General features: G+C 35.8%; 1 protein-coding gene across 1 annotated transcript in view; it reads left to right on the top strand.

Moving 5' to 3' along the window:
• LOC100449147 (ankyrin repeat domain-containing protein 36A) overlaps positions 1-24,406 on the top strand; it is a 201,127-nt gene that overhangs the window by 150,224 nt on the left and 26,497 nt on the right. Inside the window, exons 66-79 of the mRNA XM_063720846.1 lie at positions 3,356-3,384; positions 3,479-3,551; positions 5,221-5,249; positions 5,344-5,416; positions 16,236-16,264; positions 16,359-16,431; positions 18,109-18,137; positions 18,240-18,312; positions 19,996-20,024; positions 20,119-20,191; positions 21,881-21,909; positions 22,012-22,084; positions 23,793-23,821; positions 23,916-23,988. Of these exons, the coding sequence (XP_063576916.1) occupies positions 3,356-3,384; positions 3,479-3,551; positions 5,221-5,249; positions 5,344-5,416; positions 16,236-16,264; positions 16,359-16,431; positions 18,109-18,137; positions 18,240-18,312; positions 19,996-20,024; positions 20,119-20,191; positions 21,881-21,909; positions 22,012-22,084; positions 23,793-23,821; positions 23,916-23,988 (714 nt within the window). The remainder of the gene's footprint in view (positions 1-3,355; positions 3,385-3,478; positions 3,552-5,220; positions 5,250-5,343; positions 5,417-16,235; positions 16,265-16,358; positions 16,432-18,108; positions 18,138-18,239; positions 18,313-19,995; positions 20,025-20,118; positions 20,192-21,880; positions 21,910-22,011; positions 22,085-23,792; positions 23,822-23,915; positions 23,989-24,406) is intronic.

Here is a 24,406-nt window from a genome sequence, read left to right as displayed (position 1 = left end):
AATACTAAAGCTTACTGCTGACATGTAACCAAGAGCTTGAATTAATTTAAAAAAAAGAAATCACCCAAATGCACATTAAAAACCTCTTACAACATATATGCACATTCATAGATAACATGTAGAACTTGATTTTGTGTATTAAAAACTTGTAGAAAAGTTCAGGCACTGCACTTAATGAATGCAACTTGGTCTTTGTAAAATCAGTGATATATATTTCAGATCTATCCACGTTGACCCAGTGAGGTATTTCTTGATTTATTGTATGATCTCATGATATGCCATGTGATGACTATAGCATATTATGCTCTCTTCATGCTGATACCATATGGACTTAAATATGATGACATACCAACATGGATATGCTTACATGGTTGCTTTTATTGATTTGTGCTATATTAGAAATGAAACAGAAGTATTGGAAATCCCAGCAAGCATATCTGTATCTCTCCCATGCTGTGTTGATTGCAACTGTTTCCCCCTTAAAGCATGTCTTTTTGACATGTCCTAAGTCTGAGAAAATCCAGTGTGTGCCTTTCAGAGAATAAGAGTAAGGAGTGGAAATGGCCAATGGTCAAAGTGTTACTTGTCCTCTTGGCTCCCCTTCATGAATGTTAAACTCTAAACTAATCAGGTCACAATTTAGAACCCCTTTGTTGATCCCTATAGAGTGTTCCCAGATGTCAAGTGACAAATAGGCCTTTTGATGAAGAAACACCCTGTAAAGCCATATTGCTCTGGTTTTTGTGTGTGAATGTGTGTGTGTGTATGTGTTTGTATTTTTTTCTTTTCTGAAAACTAAATAGAGGAATTTTCATTACAAATGAAAATGTTTCTGTTCTGTATTTATTTCCTGTCTAATGTACTTTGCTCTTCTTGGATCTAGTAAGGATCTCAGCTTGTCTTTTTTATACCTGCAAAAAATTATGTCAGTGCTTCATTTTTCATGTCAATTACTGACATATTTTCAAGTCTTCACAAGTTATTTCTGAAGATTTTGGTGCATCAAGGAGAGACTGTCATTGTAGTTAAAGAAGTTTTTAAATAGGTTATATTCAATAAAATTTCAGAGCTTGTTTCTCTGGAAAGCATAGACATAGTGGTGTTATGGGTAGTTAAACATAAAATAGCTCCACAAAGTGTTGTGTACGTGAAAGTGTTCATATCCTGGAAGATTCTAATTTACTACTCAGTACTGTCTCCTGGAGAGGAAAATAGGTAAGATAGGCTGCTGAGCCTATGATAATAACTCATAATATGAGGTGAAAGCATAGAGACAAAATGAGAGATGATAGATGCTCAAACCGATGTGAGTGAAGAACAGCTGTGAAAGAGTGTCTATGGGATAGAGAAGGCCATGGGGCTGCTTTTGTGAAGAAGGAATTTGTACACGTTAGTTAGTCAAGTGTCTGATACATTTAACATTTTAATAAAGCAAAACCTTATCTTCAGATGTATCAGAATGGGATTGTACAGATGTCACAATACAGTGGTGGTGAAAATAATGAAGAAACGAATGTGGAGGTCAAAGAATGAAGTCCACCAATATGGATATTGGATTTATGAACGAAAAATAGTGTCAAATTGGGCAGGTGTAAACAAAGAAAGCAGCTAGCTAGGTAATTTGGAGGTTTCTGATGAGGAGACTTGTGGGAAGTCACTTAATGGAAAGCAAAAGCAGAAGTAAGAAGGATGAGGGTGACCCACAGGGTCTCATTTCTTCTCCCTAGAAGTTTTGCACATCAATGATACATGCTTCATTCACACCAGTTTTTTTTTTGTTGTTGTTTTTTTTTTGGAAAGCTGTGTTTGCTGAGGTATTTTGTAAAATAACCTGAGAGACCCCTATGGTATATCATGTGAAACTAGATTTAGAAAAAAGGAATCAAAGAATGCATTTTCAGAGTACTAAACAGATAACTGCCAATAATCATGACAATCATGACATATGTATATATATGTATTATGTCATATTGGTTGGTTATTTATAAGAAAGGAAGTCTCTAGTGATTTAGCAACTTTGTTTAGTTTATTTTCATAGGAATCTGATTACACATTATTTCACTTATGTGTATGTTTTTGCAAAAGTGGACAAAGAGACAGTGAGAAGGCCGAACTGCTGAATCCAGGAAATGTAAAAACATCAGGAGTCTTCATGAGTATAAACAAAATGATTTTTTAAATTATAACTCTTAGATTAAGTGAACTCACTTCAGATGCATTTAGAATATTTGCATAAAGGATGATTTGATTTATGGCTGCTCCAGGAACTACTGGAAGCAGGAAAGAGTGATAGAATTGGGATAAACCACAGTGACTCATTACTCCTCTTTGTTACTATTGGGCACCAGAGGTATATGTTTTGTTGATATTGGTTATTCAAATGAGATAAACGTGAATATGCATACGTTGGCTTTGTTTTTCAAGGAGCTATTGTATAAAATAGCAACTTAATAAAAATTCTCTAGAGAATAACATGATGCTTTAACCAGACTATTTTAGAAGTGAAAATAATGTTGAATTCATTATTTGACTCCCAAATCGTTATTTTCAAGGAATATTGGAGTGATTTCCAGATGTAAAAGCTTATTCATATCTAATGCTTGTAGCGACTTTATTTTGTATAAGTATGTCAAATTTGGTAATTTATTATACTTTTTGATGAAGTTGATATATTATACCTTGTTGCCATGAGTGGATGAAGAAACATTCGGAAGGCTAAACTAGAAGATACAAGAGATGTAGGCACATTATTACACTATACGGGTGTGAGAAAAAATGAATATTACATACTAGAATTCACCAAACATATATCCAAGCTGATTAAGTTAGGACACTTCCACTGAAGAGATGTGAAGTGTACATTCGTCTAAAGTGTCATTATAATTGTGTACCTTCTCACTGATCGATCAAGTTAAAGAGCATGATGAATGTTTGCAGTAAAATGTTCCAAATCATTCTGATATCTTACATGAAAGACATACGGGTGCATGTATCACCTACTTGTGACGTTGATTCCCAGGAGTATGAGTTGGACTGTGATTTTAGATCACATTTGTCTTCCTCACTCAGCATATCCACGTTGATATTGACATGGTTTTATTTTAGTTTTAGACATATGGAGAAAGTCATATCACATTTGAAATTGTCAGTGTATATTTCTTGAAGCCTGTATTACTGTTTTCTTCAGTGTATTTCCTTCATGTTTAGTCCCAAGCAACAAAGTATAAAATATCAAAGCCTACAGTAATACAGGCAGGAGTATAAAACTTGATGCTAACATGCTATCCATGCATTAATGTATGGATAAATTTATCATATGTACATATGAGTGATTATGTATCCCTTTTCTTTTCAGTGTCTTCTCAGAAAGAACCAGCTGAGAAGGTAATTAAAGTCTCATTTATATTTTGAACTATTAACAGTATAGTCTATGAAACCTACTTTATGTATTGATTATTTTGTTTCAAATCCCTTTCAGGCTACAAGTGACGAGAAAGATTCTGTTTCGAATATAGCCACAGAAATAAAGGATGGACAACAATCTGGGACAGGTAATTTTGCAAAACACATGTAATGTCATGTTCGATCAAGATAGAAGAGAACTTCCCTTCCCCAAATAAATCAGTGGAGAGTTCGTCTAAGCTGCACGTTCTGATTCAGTACGCCTGAGATTCTTCATTTGTAGTGAGTTCTCGGGTGACCCTGATGCTGCCGGTCCTTGGCCATGATCTGAGTAGTAAGATTATAGACTACCCTACATTGAAATTGGGAAGAAGAACCATTGGAGAGCAGTTCAACACATACCAGGCTAAGGGAGCAGCATAATTTTGCTTTAATTCTACAGCATGTTTCCATCAAGAGGAGAAAGAGAACGAGATGAAGTAATAGATGTTGTAGGCATCGTATCATATTGTTATAAACAGAGGGAAAAGTGATCCAAATAACTCCATAAACACAGTAGAATGAGAACTAAGAAGACCACTGATGGAGCAATTATTTTCCTCAAGGAAGAGGGATTGTGAGGCAGGAAGGAGGGAAAAGAAGAAGTTGTTTATATAATTTTGGGGTTTCTGCTGAGGAAACCTGAGTGAACTCATTTCAGATGCATTTGGAATATTTGCATAAAAGAAGATTTGATTTTGGCTGCTCCAGGAACTACTGGAAGCAGGAAACAATGCTAGAATCGGGATAAACCACAGTGACTCGTTACTCCTCTTTGTTACATTTAGGCATCAGAGATACCTGTTTTGTTGACTTTAGTTATAAAAATGAGATAAACTTGCATATGAATACATTGGCTTCCTTGTTCAAGGAGCTAACTCTTGGATAAAATAGCTATTTAATGAAACTTCTTTAGAGACTAACATGGTACTCCGAACAAGGCTATTTTAGAAACAAAAATGATGTTGAATTCTAATTAACTCCTAAAGTGGTCATTTTCAATGAATATTGGAGTGATTTCTGAATGTAAAACTTATTAATATCTAATGCTTGTAGCAGTTTTACTTTGTAGAAGTATGTTAACCTTGGTAATTGATGATATTTTTATTGAGGCTAATATATTATCGTTTGTTGCCATGAGTGGATGAAGAAACTTTCAGAAGGCTAAACTAGTGGATACAAGAAACTTAAGCAAATTATTACACCACATAGGTGTGAGAAATAATGAATATTATCTACTGGATTTCAGGAAACATATCCAAGGTGATCAATTTAGGACACTTCCACTGAAGAGATGTGAAGTGTACATTTAACTGAATTGTCATTGTAATTGTGTACCTTGTAGTTATTGGGCAAGTTAAAGGGCATGATGAACGTTTGTAGTATAATGGTGTAAATCCTTCTGATTTCTTGCAAGAAAGACATGCGGGATCATGTCCCACCTGCTTTGACATTGATTCTCAGGTGTGTGAGTTACTCCTCTGATTTGTCCTCATCACTCAGCATATCCACATTGATATTGACACGGTTTTATTTTAGTTTTGGACGTATGACGAATCATACCATGTTTGAAATTGTAAGGGTATATTTTGTGAATCCTGTATTCCTTTTTTTCAGTGTATTTCTGTCATGTTCCAGTCTCCAGACAAAAAGTAGAAAACGTCAAAGCCTACACTAGTACATGCAGGAAGCTACAGCTTGATGCTAACACTGCATGAATGTATGGATAAATTTATCATATGTATATATGAGTGATTATGTATCCCTTTTGCTTTTCAGTGTCTTCTCAGAAAGAACCAGCTGAGAAGGTAATGAAAGTCTCATTTCTATGTTGAACTATTAACTGTATAGTCCACAAGACCTGCTTTACGTATTGATTATTTTGTTTCAAATCCCTTTCAGGCTACAAGTGATGAGAAAGATTCTGTTTTGAATATAGCCACAGAAATAAAGGATGGACAACAATCTGGGACAGGTAATTTTGCAAAACACATGTAATGTCATGTTCAATCAAGATAGAAGAGAACTTCCCTTCCCCAAATAAATCAGTGGAGAGTTCGTCTAAGCTGCACATTCTGATTCAGTACGCCTGAGATTCTTCATTTGTAGTGAGTTCTCGGGTGACCCTGATTCTGCTGGTCTTCGACGTGATCTTTGCAGTAAGATTATAGACTTACCCACATTGAAATTGGGAAGAGGAAACGTTGGAGAGCCATTAAAGACATACAGAGTCAGGTGACAGCATAATTTTGCTTTAATTCTACTGCATGTTTTCACCAAGGGTGGAAGGAGAAAGAGATGAAGTATAGATTTTACAGACGTCACATCGTATTGCTAAAAACAGATGGAGAAATTATGGTAATAACCCATAAACACTGTAGAACGAGAGCTAAGGAGACCACTGATGTAGCAATGACTTTCCTCAAGGAAGAGGATTGTCAGGCAGGAAGGAGGGAAAAAAGAAGTTATTTATGTAATTTTGGGGTTTCTTCTGAGGAAACCTGAGTTCAGTTGCATATTCGAACATTTTCGTTAAAGAAGCTTTGATTTTGGCTGCTTTAGGAACCAGTGGAAGCAGGAAGGAGTACTAGAACTGGAATAAACCACAGTGACTCATTATTCCTCTTTGTTACTGTTGGGCATCAGAGATACACGTTTTGTTAATATTAGTTATTCAAATGAGATAAGCATGAATATGCATATGTTGGCTTTGCTTTTCAATTAGCTAACTTTTGGGTAAAAATAGCAATTTAATGAAAATGCTTTGGAGAATAACAGGATATTTTATACCAGAGTATTTTAGAAAGAAAAATAATGGTGAATTCATTAATTGACTTTTAAAATTCTTATTTTCAATGAATATTGGAGTGATTTCCAAATGTAAGAGGTTGCTCATATCTAATGCTTGTAGCAACTTTATTTTGTATGTCAAATTTGATCATTTATTATACTTTTTGATAAGGTTTATGTATTATACTTTGTTGCCATGAGTGGATGAAGAACCTTTCTGTAGCCTAAATTAGAGGACACAAAAAATGTAGGCATATTATTACACCACATGGTTTTGAGAAATAAAGAATATTATATACAGGATTATCCCAACCTATATCCAAGCTGTTGAAGCTGGGACACTTCCACTGAGGACTTGTGAAGTGTACACTCTATTACGTGTCTTTGTCATTGTGTACCTGCTCAATTAGCAGGCAAGTTAAAGAGCATGATGAATACTTGCAGTATAATGGTATAAATCCTTCTGATGTCTCGCATGAAAAACATGCAGTAGCATTTAGTACCTTCTTTGACATTGATTCTTGGGTGTATGAGTTGCTCCTCTAATTTTAGATCACATTTCTTTTCATCATTCGGCATATCCACATTGATATTCACACTTTTTATTTCAGTAGTACACACATGACGCATAGTACCTCTTTGTAATTTCTGACTGTATATTTTCTGGAAGCCTGTATTCCTATTTTCTTCAGTGTATTTCCTCATGTTGTTGTCCCAAAGACACAAACTGTAAAACATCAAATCCTGTAGTAGCGCAGGCAGGAGGATACAGCTTGATGCTAACACTGCATGAATGTGTGGATAACTTTATCATATTTACATATGATGGATTATATATTTATTTTGCTTTTCAGTGTCTCCTCAGAAACAATCGGCCTGGAAGGTACTTACTCTTTCATTTATATTTTGAATTATTTATTGCATAGCCTATGAGATATATTTTATGTATTGACTATTTTGTTTGTCTTTACATTCAGGTTATACTTAAAAAGAAAGTTTCTCTTTTGAATATTGCCACAAGAATAATGGGTGGTTGGAAATCTGGAACAGGTAATTTGGCAATACACATTTAATGTCATGTGCACTCAAGACAGAAGAGAACGTCCCATCCCTGAATAGATCAGTGGGGTGTCATTGAAAATGCACTTTCTGATTCAGCAGGCCTGAGATTGTGCATTTCTAGTAAGTTCTCAGGTGGTGTTGATGCTGCTGGTCCTTGGCCATGATCTTAGTAACAAGCTTATAGACTTCCCTACATTGAATTTTGATAGAAGAATCATTGGAAAACAGTTCAAGACATAAGAAGATCGGGGGACAGCATAATTTTGCTCTTATTTCAGAGCATGTTTGTATGGAGAGGGGAAGGAGAAAGAGAAGAAGTAACAGAAATTATAGATGTCAGATGGTACTGCTAAAACCAGAGGGAGGAAGTTGTCATAATAACCCATAAACACTGGAGAATGAGAAACAAAGTGACCACTGATGTAGTAATTATTTTCATCAAGAAAGAGGGATTGCAAGGCAAGAAAGAGGGGAAGGAAGAAATTATTTTGGTAATTTTGGGGTTTCTGCTGAGGAAACCTGAGTGAACTCACTTCAGATGCATTTAGAATGTTTGCATACCAGAAGATTTGATTTCTGACTGCTCCGATGACCACTGAAATCAGGAAGGAGTGCTAGAGTTGGGATAAACCACAGTGCCTCATTCGTGTTTATTAGTATCAGACATCAGACATATATTTTTTATTAGTTATTCAAATGAGTTAAAATTTAATATGATTATATTAGCTTTTTTTCCAAAGTGGTGTCTTTTTCATTAAAATAGCTATTTAGTGAAAATTCTTTATAATACAATGATATTCCAGGGCAGACTAATTTTGCAGACAAAAATAATGTTAAATGCATTAATTGAATCCGAAAATGGTTATTTTCAATGAATATTGGACTGATATCCAAATGTAAAAGCTTATTAATATCTAATGCCAGGAGCCATTACATTTTGTATACATATGTATAATTTATTGTACTTTTTGATGGTTTATATATTATACCTTCTTGCCAGTAGTGGATGAAGAAACTTTCTGAAGGCTAAACTAGAGGATACAAGAAATGTAGGCAGATTATTACACCACATGGGTATGATAAATAATGAATACTATCTACTAGGATTCACCAACCATATATCCAAGCTGATCAATTTAGGACACTTCCACTGAAGACAGGTGAAGTGTACATTCAACTGAAGTGTCATTGTAATTGTGTACCTTCTCAGTTATCAGGCAAGTTAAAGAGCATGATGAATGTTTGTAGTATACTAGTGTAAATCCTTTTGATACCTTGCATGAAAGACATGCAGGATCATGTAGCACCTGCTTTGACATTCATTCTCAGGTGTATGAGTTGCTCCTCTGATTTTAGATCACATTTGTCCTCATCATTCGGCATATTCACATTGATACTAACACTGTTTCGTTTTAGTTTTAGACATATGAAAAATCATACCATGATTGAAGTTGTAAGGGTTTATTTTGTGAAACCTGTATTTCTTTTTTTCAGTGTATTTCTGTCATGTTCCAGTCCCCAGACAAAAACATCAAAGCCTATACTAATACAGGCAGGAGGATACAGCTTGATGCTAACACTTCATGAATGTATAGATAACCTTATCATATTTACACATGAGTGATTATGTATCCCTTTTGCTTTTCAGTGTCTTCTCGGAAACAACCAGCTGAGAAGGTAATTAAATTCTCATTTATATTTTGTATTAGTAACTATATAGTCAATGAAACATACTTCATTTATTGATAATTTGCTTCAAATTACTTTCAGGCTACAAGTGACAGACAGATTCTGTTTTGAATATAGCTACAGAAATAAAGGATGGACTACAATGTGGGACAGGTAATTTTGCAAAACACATTTAATGTCATGTTCAGTCCAGATAGAAAAGAACTTCTCTTACCCGAATAAATCAGCAGGGGGCTCGTCAAAGCTGCACATTCTGATTCAGCAGACCTCAGATTCTTCATTTGTAATAAGTTCTCGGGTGACGCTGATGCTGCTGGTCTTGGACATGATCTTCGCAGTAAGATTATAGACTTCCCCACATTGAAATTGGGAAGAAGAAACATTGGAGAGCAGATCAAGACATAAGGGGCGCAGGGGACAGCATACGTTTGCTTTAATTCTACAGCATGTTTTCACCAAGGGTGGAAGGAGAATGAGTTGAAGTATAGATTTTACAGACATCGCATCGTATTGCTAAAAACAGACGGAAAAGTGATCGTAATAACCAGTAAAAATTGTAGAACGAGAAATAATGAGACCACTGATGTAGCAATTATTTTCCTCAAGGAAGAGGGATTGTGAGGCAGGAAGGAGGGAAAAGAAGTTATTTATGTAATTTTGGGGTTTCTGCTGAGGAAACCTGAGTGAACTCACTTCAGATGCATTTAGCATATTTACACAAAAAAGATTTGATTTTGGCAGCTCCAGGAACTACTGGATGAAGCAAAGAAAGCTAGAATTGGGATAAACCACATTGACCAATTACTTCTCTTTGTTACTATTAGGCATAAGACATATATCTTTTGTTGATTTTTATTATAAAAATTAGATAAACTTGAATATCAATACATTGGCTTCATTCATCCAAGAGCTATCTCATGGATAAAATAGCTATTTAATGAATATTATTTAGAAAATAGCATGATCCTCCTAACAAGACAATTTTAAAAACAACTATAATTTTGAGTTCATCAACTGATTCTTAAAATGGTCATTTTCAATGAATATTGGAGTGATTTCCAAATATAAAAGCTTATTAATATCCAATGCTTTTAGCAGTTTTATTTAGTAGAAGTATGTCAAAATTTGTAATTGATGATGCTTTTTATTGAGGTTTATATATTATACTTTGTTGCCATGAGTGGATGAAGAAATGTCCGGGAAGGCTAAACTGGAGAATACAGGAAACTTAGGCAAATTGTTGCACCACATGCATATGAGAAATAATGAATATTATTTACTCGGATTCAGGAAACATATATCCAAGCTGATCAATTTAGGACACTTCACTGAAGAGACGTGAAGTGTACATTCAACTGAAGTGTCACTGTAATTGTGTACCTTCTCAGTTACTGGGCAAGTTAATGAGCATGATGAATGTTTGCAGTATAATGGTGTAAATCATTCGGATATCTTGCATAAAAGACATGTGGGTGCATGTGCCACCTGCTTTGACGTTTTCCCAGGTGATCGAGTGTCTCCTCTGATTTTTTATCACATTTGTCATGATCACTTGGCATACAGTTTTTGATATTGATACTGTTTTATTTTACTTTTAGATATATGAAAAATTATATTATGTTTGAAATAGTTAGTGAATATATCGTGACACATCTATTTCTGTTTTCTTTAGTATATTTCTGTCATGCTCCTGGCTTTAGACATAAAGTAAAAAACATCAAAGCCTACACTAATACAGGCAGGCGGATACAGCTTGATGCTAACACTGCATGAATGTATGGAAAACTTTATCATATTTACATATGAGTGATTATCCCTTTTGCTGTTCAGTGTCTTCTCAGAAACAACCAGCCTTGAAGGTAATTAAACTCTCATTTATATTGTGAACTGGTAAATGTATAATCTATGAAACATACTTCATTGATTTCTTTATTTATTATTTTGTTTCAAATTCCATTCAGGGTAAAACTGATGAGAAGGATTCTGTTTCAAATATTGCCACAGAAATAAAGGATGGAGAAAAATCTGGGAGAGGTAATTTTGCAAAACACATTTAATGTCATGTTCAATCCATTTAGAAAAGAACTTTCTTCCCTGAATAAATCAGCGGGGGGTGGGGGGTGGTCGTCCAAGTTGCACATTCTGATTCAGCAGGCCTGAGTTTCTTCATTTGTAATAAATTCTGGGGTGACGCTAATGCTGCTGATCTGGAACATGATCTTCGCAGTAAGATTTTGACTTCCCCACATTGAAATTGGGAAGAAGAAATATGGAGAGAAGTTCAAGACATAAGGGGCTCTGGAGAACAGCATAATTTTGCTTTAATTCTACAGCATGTTTTCACTATGGGTGGAAGGAGAAAGAGAGGAAGTATAGATTTTATAGACGTCACATCGTACTGCTGAGACAAGACAGAAAACTGATAGTAGTAGACACTGTAGAATGAGAACTAAGGAGAGCCCTGATGTAGCAATTATTTTCCCAAGGAAGATGGATTGTGAGGCAGGAAGGAGGGAAAAGAAGTTATTTATATAATTTTGGGGTTTATGCTGAGGAAACCTGAGTGAACTCACTTCAGATGCATTTGGAATATTTGCCTAAAAAATATTTGATTTTGGCAGCTCCAGGAACTACTAGAAGCAGGAAACAATGCTAGAATTGGGTTAAAGCACACTGACTCATTACTCCTTTTTGTTACTATTAGGCAACAGAGATACATGTTTCGTTGATTTTAGTTATACAAATGAGATAAACTTGAATATGAATACATTGGCTTCCTTGTTCAAGGAGCTACTTCTTGGATACAATAGCTATTTCACGAAACTTCTTTAGAGAATAACATGATACTCCCAACAAAGCTATTTTAGAAACAAAAATTATATTGAATTCTAATTAACTCCTAAAATGGTCATTTTCAATGAATATTGGAGGGATTTCTGAATGAAAAACATTAATATCTAATGCTTGTTGCAGTTTTACTTTGTAGAAGTATGTCAAAATTGATAATTGATGATATTTTTCTTGAGGCTAGTATATTATCCTTTGGTGCCATGACTGGATGAAGAAACTTTCAGGAGGCTAAACTAGTGGATACAAGAAACTTAAGCAAATTATTACACCACATGGGTGTGAGAGATAATGAATATTATCTTCTAGGTATCAGCAAACAGATATCCAAGGTGATCAATTTAGGACACTTCCACTGAAGAGATGTGAAGTGTACATTCAACTGAAGTGTCGTCGTAATTGTGTGCCTTCACAGTTATTGGGCAAGTTAAAGAGCATGATGCATGTTTGTAGTATAATGATGTAAATCCTTTTGATTTCTGCATGAAAGACATGTGGGATCAGGTAGCACCAGCTTTGACATTGATTCTTACGTGTCTGAGTAGCTCCTCTGATTTTAGATCACTTTGTCCTCATCACTCGGCATATCCACATTGATATTGACAAGGTTTTATTTTAGTTTTTGACATAGGAAAAATCATTCCATGTTTGAAATTTTAAGGATATCTTTCATGCAGCCTGTATTCCCTTTTATCAGTGTATTTCTGTCATGTTCCAATCCCAAGCCACAAAGTAGAAGACATCAGAGCCTACACTAGTACAGGCAGAAGGATACAGCTTGATGCTAACACTGCCTGAATGTATGGATAATTTTATCATATTTATACATGAATGATTATGTGTCCCTTTTGCTTTTCAGTATCTTCTCAGAAACCACCAGCCTTGAAGGTAGTTAAACTCTCATTTATATTGTGAAGTAGTAAATCTATAGTTTATGAAACATACTTCATTGATTTATTTATTTATGATTTTGTTTCAAATTCCATTCAGCCTACAACTGACGAGAAAGATTCTGTTTTGAATATAGCCACACAAATAAAGGATGGAGAAAAATCTGGGACAGGTAATTTTGCAAAACATGTTTAATGTCATGTTCAATCCAGATAGTAAAGAACTTCTCTTCCCCGCATAAATCAGTGTGTGGGGGGGTGTGGGAGGGACTCGCGGAAGCTGCATATTCTGATTCAGCAGGCCTGAGATTCTTCATTTGTAATAAATTCTTGGGTGATGCTAATGCTGCTGGTCTGGAACATGATCTTCGCAGTAAGATTATACACTTCCCCATATTGAAATTGGGAAGAAGAAATATGGAGAGCAGTTCAAGACATAAGATGCTCTGGGGAACAGCATAATTTTGCTTTAATTCTACGGCATGGTTTCACTAAGGGTGGAAGGAGAAAGAGAGGAATTATAGATTTTACAGACATCACATCGTACTGCTAAGAAAAGACAAAAAACTGATAATAATAACCCGTAGACACTGTAGAACGAGAACTAAGGAGAGCCCTGATGTAGCAATTATTTTCCCAAGGAAGATGGATTGTGAGGTAGGAAGGAGGGAAAAGAAGTTATTTATATGATTTTGGGGTTTCTGCTGAGGAAACCTGAGGGAACTCACTTTAGATGCATTTGGAATATTTGCATAAAAATATTTGATTTTGGCAGTTCCAGGAACTACTGGAAGTGCGAAGCAATGCTAGAATTGAGATAAAGCACACTGACTCATTACTCCTTTTTGTTACTGTTAGGCATCAGAGATACATGTTTTGTTGATTTTAGTTATACAAATGAGATAAACTTGAATATGAATAGATTGGCTTCCTTGTTCAAGTAGCTACCTCTTGGATAAAATAGCTATTTCATGAAACTTCTTTAGAAAATCATGGGTAGCAAGAATCAATATCATGAAAAGGGCTGTACTGCCTAAGGTAATTTATAGATTCAATGCCATCCGCATCAAGCTACCAATGACTTTCTTCACAGAATTGGAAAAAACTACTTTAAAGTTCATATGGAACCAAAACAGAGCCCACATCACCAAGTCAATCCTAAGCCAAAAGAACAAAGCTGGAGGCATCACGCTACCTGACTTCAAACTACACTACAAGACTGCAGTAACAAAAACAGCATGGTACTGCTACCAAAACAGAGATATAGATCAATGGAACAGAACAGAGCCGTCAGAAATAACCCCACATATCTACAACTATCTGATCTTTGACAAACCTGACAAAAACAAGCAATGGGGAAAGGATTCCCTATTTACTACATGGTGCCGGGAAAACTGGCTAGCCATATGTAGAAAGCTGAAACTGGATCCCTTCCTTACACATTATACAAAAATTAATTCAAGATGGAATAAAGACTTAAACGTTAGACCTAAAACCATAAAAGCCCTAGAAGAAAACCTAGGCATTGCCATTCAGGACATAGGCATGGGCAAGGACTTCATGTCTAAAACACCAAAAGCAATGGCAACAAAAGCCAAACTTGACAAATGGGACCTAATTAAACTAAAGGGCTTCTGCACAGCAAAAGAAACTACCATGAGGGTGAACAGGCAACCTACAAAATGGGAGAAAATTTTTGCAACCTACGCATCTGACAAAGGGCTAATATCCAGAATCTACAATGAACAAAAAAAAATTTACAAGAAAAAAACAACGCCATCAAAAAGTGGGTGAAGGACATGAACAGACACTTCTCAAAAGAAGACATTTATGCAGCCAAAAAACACATGAAAAAATGCTCACCATCCTTGGCCATCAGAGAAATGCAAATGAAAACTACAATGAGATACCATCTCACACCAGTTAGAGTGGCAGTCATTAAAAAGTCAGGAAACAACAGGTGCTGGAGAGGATGTGGAGAAATAGGAACACTTTTACACTGTTGGTGGGACTGTAAACTAGCTCAATCATTGTGGAAGTCAGTGTGGGGATTCCTCAGGGATCTGGAACTAGAAATACCATTTGACCCAGCCATCCCATTACTGGGTATATACCCAAAGGACTATAAATCATGCTGCTATAAAGACACATGCACGTGTATGTTTATTGCCGCACTATTCACAATAGCAAAGACTTGGAACCAACCCAAATGTCCAACAATGATAGACTGGATAAAGAAAATGTGGCACATATACAGCATGGAATACTATGCATCCATAAAAAATAATGAGTTCATGTCCTTTGTAGGGACCTGGATGAAATTGGAAATCATCATTCTCAGTAAACTATCACAAGGACAAAAAACCAAACACCACATGTTCTCACTCATAGATGGGAATTGAACAATGAGAACACATGGACACAGGAAGGGGAACATCACACTCTGGGGACTGTTGTGGGGTGGGTGGAGCGGGGAGCTATAGCATGAGGAGATATATCTAATGCTAAATGACCAGTTAATGGGTGCAGCCCGCATGTATACATATGTATACATATGGCACATGTATACATATGTAACTAACCTGCACATTGTGCACATGTACCCTAAAACTTAAAGTACAGTAGTAACAAAATTAAAAAGAAAGAAAATAACATGATACTCCCAACAAGGCTATTTTAGAAACAAAAACTATGTTGAATTCCAATTAAGTCCTAAAGTGATCATATTCAATGAATATTGGAATGCTTTCTGAATGAAAACTGATTAATAGCTAATGCTTGTAGTAGTTTTACTTTGTAGAAGTATGTCAAAATTGATAATTGATGATATTTTTCTTGAGGATAATATATGATCCTTTGGTGCCATGAGTGGATGAAGAAAGTTTCGGGAGGCTAAACTAGTGGATACAAGAAACTTAAGCAAATTATTACACCACATGGGTGTGAGAGATAATGAATATTATCTCGTAGGTATCAGCAAACAGATATCCAAGGTGATCAATTTAGGACACTTCCACTGATGAGATGTGAAGTATACATTCAACTGAAGTGTCGTCGTAATTGTGTGCCTTCTCAGTTATTGGGCAAGTTAAAGAGCATGATGAATGTTTGTAGTATAATGGTGTAAATACTTTTGATTTCTTGCATGAAAGACGTGGGATCATGCAGCACCTGCTTTGACATTGATTCTCACTTGTATGAGTTGGTCCTCTGATTTTAGATCACTTTGTCCTCATCACTCGGCATATGCACATTGATATTGACACGGTTTTATTTTAGTTTTCGACATATGACAAATACCATGTTTGAAATTGTAAGGGTATATTTCATGGAGCCTGTATTCCCTTTTTTCAGTGTATTTCTGTCATATTCTAGTCCCCAGACACAAAGTAGAAGCCATCAAAGCCTACCCTAATACAGGCAGGAGGACAGAAGTTGATGCTAACACTGCATGAATATATGGATAACTTTATCATATTTACATATGAGTGATTATGTATCCCTTTTGCTTTTCAGTGTCTTCTCAGAAACCACCAGCCTTGAAGGTAATGAAACTCTCATTTATATTGTGAACTGGTAAACCTATAGTCTATGAAATGTACTTTATTTATTTATTATTTCATTTCAAATTCCATTCAGGCTACAAGTGATGAGAAAGATTCTGTTTCAAATATAGCCAGAGAAAAAAAGGATGCAGAAGAAACTAGGACAGGTAATTTTGAAAACAGATTTAATGTCATGTTCAGTCGAGACAGATAAGAAGTTCTCTTCCCCGAATAAATCAGCGGGGGGTTTGTCAAAGCTGCACATTCTGATTCAGCAGGCCTGAGATTCTTCATTTGTAGTAAGTTCTTGGGTGATGCTGATGCTGCTGGCCTGGAACATGATCTTCACTGTAAGATTATACACTTCACTCCATTGAAATTGGGAAGAAGAAATATGGAGAGCAGTTCAAGACATAAGGTGCTCTAGGGAACAGCATAATTTTGCTTTAATTCTACAGCTTGTTTTCAGTAGGGGTGGAAGGAGAGAGAGGAAGTATAGATTTTACAGATGTCACATTGTACTGCTAAAAACAGACAGAAAACTGATTGTAATAACCCATAGACACTGTAGAAGGAGAACTAAGGAGACCCCTGATGCAGCAATTATTTTCCCAAGGAAGACAGATTGTGAGGCAGGAAGGTGGGAAAAGAGGAAGTCATGTATATAATTTTGGGGTTTCTGCTGAGAAAACCTGAGTGAACTCACTTCAGATGTATTGGGATTATTTTCATAAAAAATATTTGATTTTGGCAGCTCCAGGAACGGCTGGAAGCAGGAAACAATGCTAGAATTGGTATAAAAACACACTGACTCATTACTCCTCTTTGTTACTATTAGGCATCAGAGATACATGTTTTGTTGATTTTAGTTATAGAAATGAGACAAACTTGAATATGAATACGTTTCCTTCCTTGCTCCAGGAGCTACCTCTTGGATAAAATAGCTATTTCACGAAACTTCTTTAGAGAATAACATGATACTCCCAACAAGGCTATTTTAGACACAAAAATTATGTTGAATTCTAATTAACTCCTAAAATGGTCATTTTCAATGAATATTGGAGTGATTTCTGAATGAAAAACTTATTAATATCTAAAGCTTGTAGCAGTTTTACTTTGTAGAAGTATGTCAAAATTGATAATTGATGATATTTCTCTTGAGGCTAATATATTATCCTTCGGAGCCATGACTAGATGAAGAAACTTTTGGAAGGCTAAACTAGTGGATACAAGAAACCTAGGCAAATTATTTTACCACATGGGTGTGAGAGATAATGAATATTATCTACTAGGTATCAGCAAACAGATATCCAAGGTGATCAATGTAGGACACTTCCACTGCAGAGATGTGAAGTGTATGTTCAACTGAAGTGCCATCGTAATTGTGTGCCTTCTTAGTGATTGGGCACGTTAAAGAGCATGATGAATGCTTGTAGTATAATGGTGTAAATCCTTTTGATTTCTTGCATGAGAGACATGTGGGATCATGTAGCACCTGCTTTGACATTGATTCTCAGATGTATGAGTTGCTCCTCTGATTTTAAATCATATTTGTCCTCATCAATCGACATATCCACATTGATACTGACACGGTTTTATTTTAGTTTTTGACATATGAGAAATGATACCATGTTTGAAATCGTAAGAGTATATTTCCTTGAGACAGTATTCCCTTTTATCAGTGTATTTCTGTCATGTTCCAGTCCTAAGACACAAAGTAGAACACATCAGAGCCTAAACTAGTACAGGCAGAAGGATACAGCTTGATGCTAACAGTGCGTGAATGTATGGATAACTTTATCATATTTGTATATGAGTGATTATGTATCCCTTTTGTTTTTCAGTATCTTCTCACAAACCACCAGCCTTGAAGGTAATTAAACTCTCATTTATATTGTGAACTTTTAAATATATAGTCTATGAAACATACTTCATTGATTTATTTATTTATTATTTTGTTTCAAATTCTATTCAGGCTACAAGTGACGAGAAAGATTCTGTTTCAAATGTAGCCACACAAAAAAAGGATGGAGAAAAATCTGGGACAGGTAATTTTGCAAAACACGTTTAATGTCATATTCAATCCAGATAGAAAAGAACTTCCCTTCCTAACATAAATCAGCAGGGAGGGCGGCGTGTGGGGTGGGGCGTCTCGCTGAAGCTGCACATTCTGATTCAGCAGGCCTGAGATTCTTCATTTGTAGTAAGTTCTTGGGTGACACTAATGCTGCTGGTCTGGAACATGTTCTTCGCAGTAAGACTTCCCCACATTGAAATTGGGAAGAAGAAATATGGAGAGCAGTTCAAGACATAAGGGGCTCTGGGTCAGAGCATAATTTTGCTTTAATTCTACAGCATGGTTTCAGTAAGGCTGAAAGGAGAAAGAGAGGAAGTATAGATTTTATAGATGTCACATCGTACTGCTAAAAAGAAAAAGACAGAAAACTGATAGGAGTAACCTGTAGACAGTATAGAACGAGAGCTAACCAGACCCCTGATGTAGCCATTATTTTCCCAAGGAAGACGGATTGTGAGACAGGAAGGCGGGAAAAGAGGAAGTCATTTATGTAATTTTGGGGTTTCTGCTGAGGAAACCTGAGTGAACTCACTAGATGAATTTGGAATATTTGCATAAAAATTATTTGATTTTTGCAGCACCAGGAACTACTGGAAGCGGGAAACAATGCTAGAGTTGGGATAAAGCACACTGACTCATTACTACTTTTTGTTACTATTAGGCATCAGAGATACATGTTTTGTTGATTTTAGTTATAAAAATGAGATAAACATGAATATGAATACATTGGCTTCCTTGTTCAAGTAGCTACCTCTTGGATAAAATAGCTGTTTAAAGAAACTTCTTTGGAGAATAACATGATACTCCCAACAAGGCTATTTTAGAAACAAAAATTACATTGAATTCTAATTAACTCCTAAAGTGATCATCTTCAATGGATATTGGAGTGACTTCTCAATGTAAAACTCATTAATATCTAATGCTTGTAGCAATTTTACTTTGTAGAAGTATGTCAAAATTGATAATTGATATTTTTCTTGAGGCTAATATATGATCCTTTGGTGCCATGAGTGGATGAAGAAAGTTTCCGAAGGCCAAACTAGTGGATACAAGAAACTTAAGCAAATTATTACACTACATGGGTGTGAGAGATAATGAATATTATCTCCTAGGTATCAGCAAACAGATATCCAAGGTGATCAATTTAGGACACTTCCACTGAAGAGACGTGAAGTGTATGTTCAACTGAAGTGTCATCGTAATTGTGTGCCTTCTCAGTTATTGGGCAAGTTAAAAAGCATGATGAATGTTTGTAGTATAATGGTGTAAATCCTTCTGATTTCTCGCAAGAAAGACATGTGGGATCATGACCCACCTGCTTTGACATTGATTCTCAGGTGTGTGAGTTACTCCTCTGATTTGTCCTCATCACTCGGCATATCCACATTGATATTGACACGGTTTTATTTTAGTTTTAGACGTATCACGAATCATGCCATGTTTGAAATTGTAAGGGTATATTTTGTGAAGCCTGTATTCCTTTTTTCTCAGTGTATTTCTGTCATGTTCCAGTCTCCAGACAAAAAGTAGAAAACATCAAATCCTACACTAGTACAGGCAAGAAGATAACAGCTTGATGCTAACACTGCATGAATGTATGGATAAATTTATCATATGTACATATGAGTGATTATGTATCCCTTTTGCTTTTCAGTGTCTTCTCAGAAACATCCAGCTGAGAAGGTAATTAAGGTCTCATTTATATGTTGAAGTATTAACGGCATAGTCTATGAAACCTACTTCATATATTGATTATTTTGTTTCAAATCCCATTCAGGCTACCAGTGACGAGAAAGATTCTGTTTCGAATATAGCCACAGAAATAGAGGATGGACAACAGTCTGGGACAGGTAATTTTGCAAAACACATTTAATGTCATGTTCAGTCAAAATAGAAATGAACTTCTCTTCCCCGAATAAATCAGTGGGGTTGGGGTTTGGGCCCTTTAAAGCTGCACATTCTGATTCAGCAGACCTGAGATTCTTCATTTGTAATAAGTTCTTTGGTGACGTTAATGCTGCTGGTCTGGAACGTGATCTTCGCAGTAAGATTATAGACTTCCCCACATTGAATTTGGGAAGAAGAAATATGGAGAGAAGTTCAAGACATAAGGGGCTCAGGGAAAGGCATAATTTTGCTTTAATTCTACAGCATGTTTTCACCAAGGGTGGAAGGAGAAAGAGAGGAAGTATAGATTTTACAGACGTCTCATCGTACTGCTAAAAAAAGGCAGAAAACTGATCGTAATAACCCATAGACACTGTAGAATGAGAACTAAGGAGACCCCTGATGTAGCAATTATTTTCCCAAGGAAGTCGGATTGTGAGGCAGGATGGAGGGAAAAGAAGAAGTTGTTTATATAATTTTGAGGTTTCTGCTGAGGAAACCTGAGTGAACTCAGTTCAAATGCATTTGGAATATCTGCATAAAAAATATTTTATTTTGGCAGCTCCAGGAACTACTGGAAGCAGGAAACAATGCTAGGATTGGGATAAAGCACAATGACTCATTACTCTTCTTTGTTACTAGGAGGCATCAGAGATACATGTTTTGTTGATTTTAGTAATAGAAATGACATAAACTTGAATATGAATACATTGGCTTCCTTGTTCAAGGAGCTACCTCTTGGATAAAATAGCTATTTAATGAAACTTCTATAGAGAATAGTGTGATATTCCCAAACAAGACTATTTTAGAAACAAAAATTATGTTGAATTCTAATTAACTCCTAAGGTGATCATTTTCAATGAATATTGGAGTGATTTCTGAATGAAAATCTTATTAATATCTACTGCTTGTAGCAGTTTTACTTTGTAGAACTATGTCAAAATTGATAATTGATGATATTTTTCTTGAGGCTAATGTCTTATCCTTTGGTGCCATGAGTGGATGAAGAAACTTTCAGGAGGGTAAACTAGTGGATAAAAGAAACTTAGGCAAATTATTACACCAGGTGGGTGTGAGAGATAATGAATATTATCCAGTAGGTATCAGCAAACAGATATCCAAGGTGATCAATTTAGGACACTTCCACTGAAGTGATGTTAAGTGTACGTTCAACTGAAGTGTCGTCGTAATTGTGTGCCTTCTCAGTTATTGGGCAAGTTGAAGAGCATGATGAATGTTTGTAGTATAATGGTGTAGGTCCTTTTGATTTCTTACATGAAAGACATGTGGGATCATGTAGCACCTGCTTTGACATTGATTATCAGCTGTATGAATTGCTCCTCTGATTTTAAATCATATTTGTCCTCATCAATCGACATATCCACATTGATATTGACACGGTTTGATTTTAGCTTTCGACATACGAGAAATCATACCATGTTTGAAATTGTAAGGGTATATTTCCTGGAGCCAGTATTCCCTTTTATCAGTGTATTTCTGTCACGTTCCAGTCCCAAGACACAAAGTAGAAGGCATCAGAGCCTACGCTAGTACAGGCAGAAGGATACAGCTTGATGTTAACAGTTCGTGAATGTATGGATAACTTTATCATGTTTATATATGAGTAATTATGTGTCCCTTTTGTTTTTCAGTGTCTTCTCAGAAACCACCAGCCTTGAAGGTAACTAAACTCTCATTTATACTGTGATCTTTTAAATTTATAGTCTATGAAACATACTTTATTTATTTATTTATTCATTATTTTGTTTCAAATTCTATTCAGGCTATAAGTGACAAGAAAGTTTCTGTTTCAAATGTAGCCACACAAAAAAAGGATGGAGAAAAATCTGGGACAGGTAATTTTGCAAAACACGTTTAATGTCATGTTCAATCCAGATAGAAAAGAACATATCCTCCCTTCATAAATCAGCAGGGAGGGTGGGGTGTGGGGTGGGGGTGCTCGCTGAAGCTGCACATTCTGATTCAGCAGGCCTGAGATTCTTCATTTGTAGTAAGTTCTTGGGTGACACTAATGCTGCTGGTCTGGGACATGATCTTTGCAGGAAGACTATAGACTTCCCCACATTGAAATTGGGAAGAAGAAATGTGGAGAGCAGTTCAAGACATAAGGGGCTGTGGGGTACAGCATAATTTTGCTTTAATTCTACAGCATGGTTTCACTAAGGCTGGAAGGAGAAAGAGAGGAAGTATAGATTTTATAGATGTCACATCGTACTGCTAAAAAAAAAAGACAGAAAATTGATAGTAATAACCTGTAGACAGTGTAGAATGAGAACTAACAAGACCCCTGATGTAGCCATAATTTTCCCAAGGAAGACGGATTGTGAGGCAGGAAGGTGGGAAAAGAGGAAGTCATTTATATAATTTTGGGGTTTCTGCTGAAGAAACCTGAGTGAACTCACTTTAGATGCATTTGGAATATTTGCATAAAAAATATTTGATTTTGGCAGCTCCAGGAACTACTGGAAGCAGGAAACAATAGTAGAATTGGTATAAAGCACACTGACTCATTACTCCTTTTTGTTACTATTAGGCATCAGAGATACATGTTTTGTTGATTTTAGTTATAAAAATGAGATAAACTTGAATATGAATACATTGGCTTCCTTGTTCAACTAGCTACCTCTTGGATAAAATAGCTGTTTAATGAAACTTCTTTGGAGAATAACATGATACTGCCAACAAGGCTATTTTAGAAACAAAAATTATGTTGAATTCTAATTAACTCCTAAAGTGATCATGTTCAATGAATATTGAAGTGGTTTCTGAATGTAAAACTCGTTAATATCTAATGCTTGTAGCAGTTTTGCTTTGCAGAAGTATGTCAAAATTGATAATTGATGATATTTTTCTTGAGGCTAATATATGATCCTTTGGTGCCATGACTGGATGAAGAAACTTTTGGGAGGCTAAACTAGTGGATACAAGAAACTTAAGCAAATTATTACACCACATGGGTGTGAGAGATAATGAATATTATCTCTTAGGTATCAGCAAACAGATATCCAAGGTGATCAATGTAGGACACTTCCACTGAAGGGATGTGAAGTGTACATTCAACTGAAGTGTCATCGTAATTTTGAGCCTTCTCTGTTGTTTGGCAAGTTAAAGAGCATGACTGATGAATGTTTGTAGTATAGTGATGTAAATCCTTTTGATTTCTTGCATGAAAGACATGTGGGATCATGCAGCACCTGCTTTGACATTGATTCTCACTTGTATGAGTTGGTCCTCTGATTTTAGATCACATTTGTTCTCATCACTCGGCATACGCACATTGATATTGACACGGTTTTATTTTAGTTTTTGACATATGACAAATCATACCATGTTTGAAATTGTTAGGGTATATTTCATGGAGCCTGTATTCCCTTTTTTCAGTGTATTTCTGTCATGTTCTAGTCCCCAGACACAAAGTAGAAGCCATCAAAGCCTACACTAATACAGGCAGGAGGACAGAAGTTGATGCTAACACTGCATGAATGTATGGATAACTTTATCATATTTACATATGAGTGATTATGTATCCCTTTTGCTTTTCAGTGTCTTCTCAGAAACCACCAGCCTTGAAGGTAATGAAACTCTCATTTATATTGTGAACTAGTAAACCTATAGTCTATGAAACGTACTTTATTTATTTATTATTTCATTTCAAATTCCATTCAGGCTACAAGTGACGAGAAAGATTCTGTTTCAAATATAGCCAGAGAAAAAAAGGATGCAGAAGAAACGAGGACAGGTAATTTTGAAAACAGATTTAATGTCATGTTCAGTCGAGACAGATGAGAAGTTCTCTTCCCCAAATAAATCAGCGGGGGGTTTGTCGAAGCTGCACATTCTGATTCAGCAGGCCTGAGATTCTTCATTTGTAGTAAGTTCTTGGGTGATGCTGATGCTGCTGGCCTGGGACATGATCTTCGCTGTAAGATTATACACTTCCCCCCATTGAATTTGGGAAGAAGAAATATGGAGAGCAGTTCAAGACATAAGGTGCTCTAGGGAACAGCATAATTTTGCTTTAATTCTACAGCATGTTTTCACCAAGGGTGGAAGGAGAAAGAGAGGAAGTATAGATTTTACAGACGTCACATTGTACTGCTAAAAACAGACAGAAAACTGATTGTAATAACCCATAAACACTGTAGAAGGAGAACTAA

This window comes from Pongo abelii, chromosome 22 (genome assembly GCF_028885655.2).
Source record: "Pongo abelii isolate AG06213 chromosome 22, NHGRI_mPonAbe1-v2.0_pri, whole genome shotgun sequence".
Classification (NCBI taxonomy): Eukaryota; Metazoa; Chordata; class Mammalia; order Primates; family Hominidae; genus Pongo; species Pongo abelii.
Note: the sequence above shows the minus strand (reverse complement) of the source record. Positions and strands in the feature narration are given on the sequence as shown.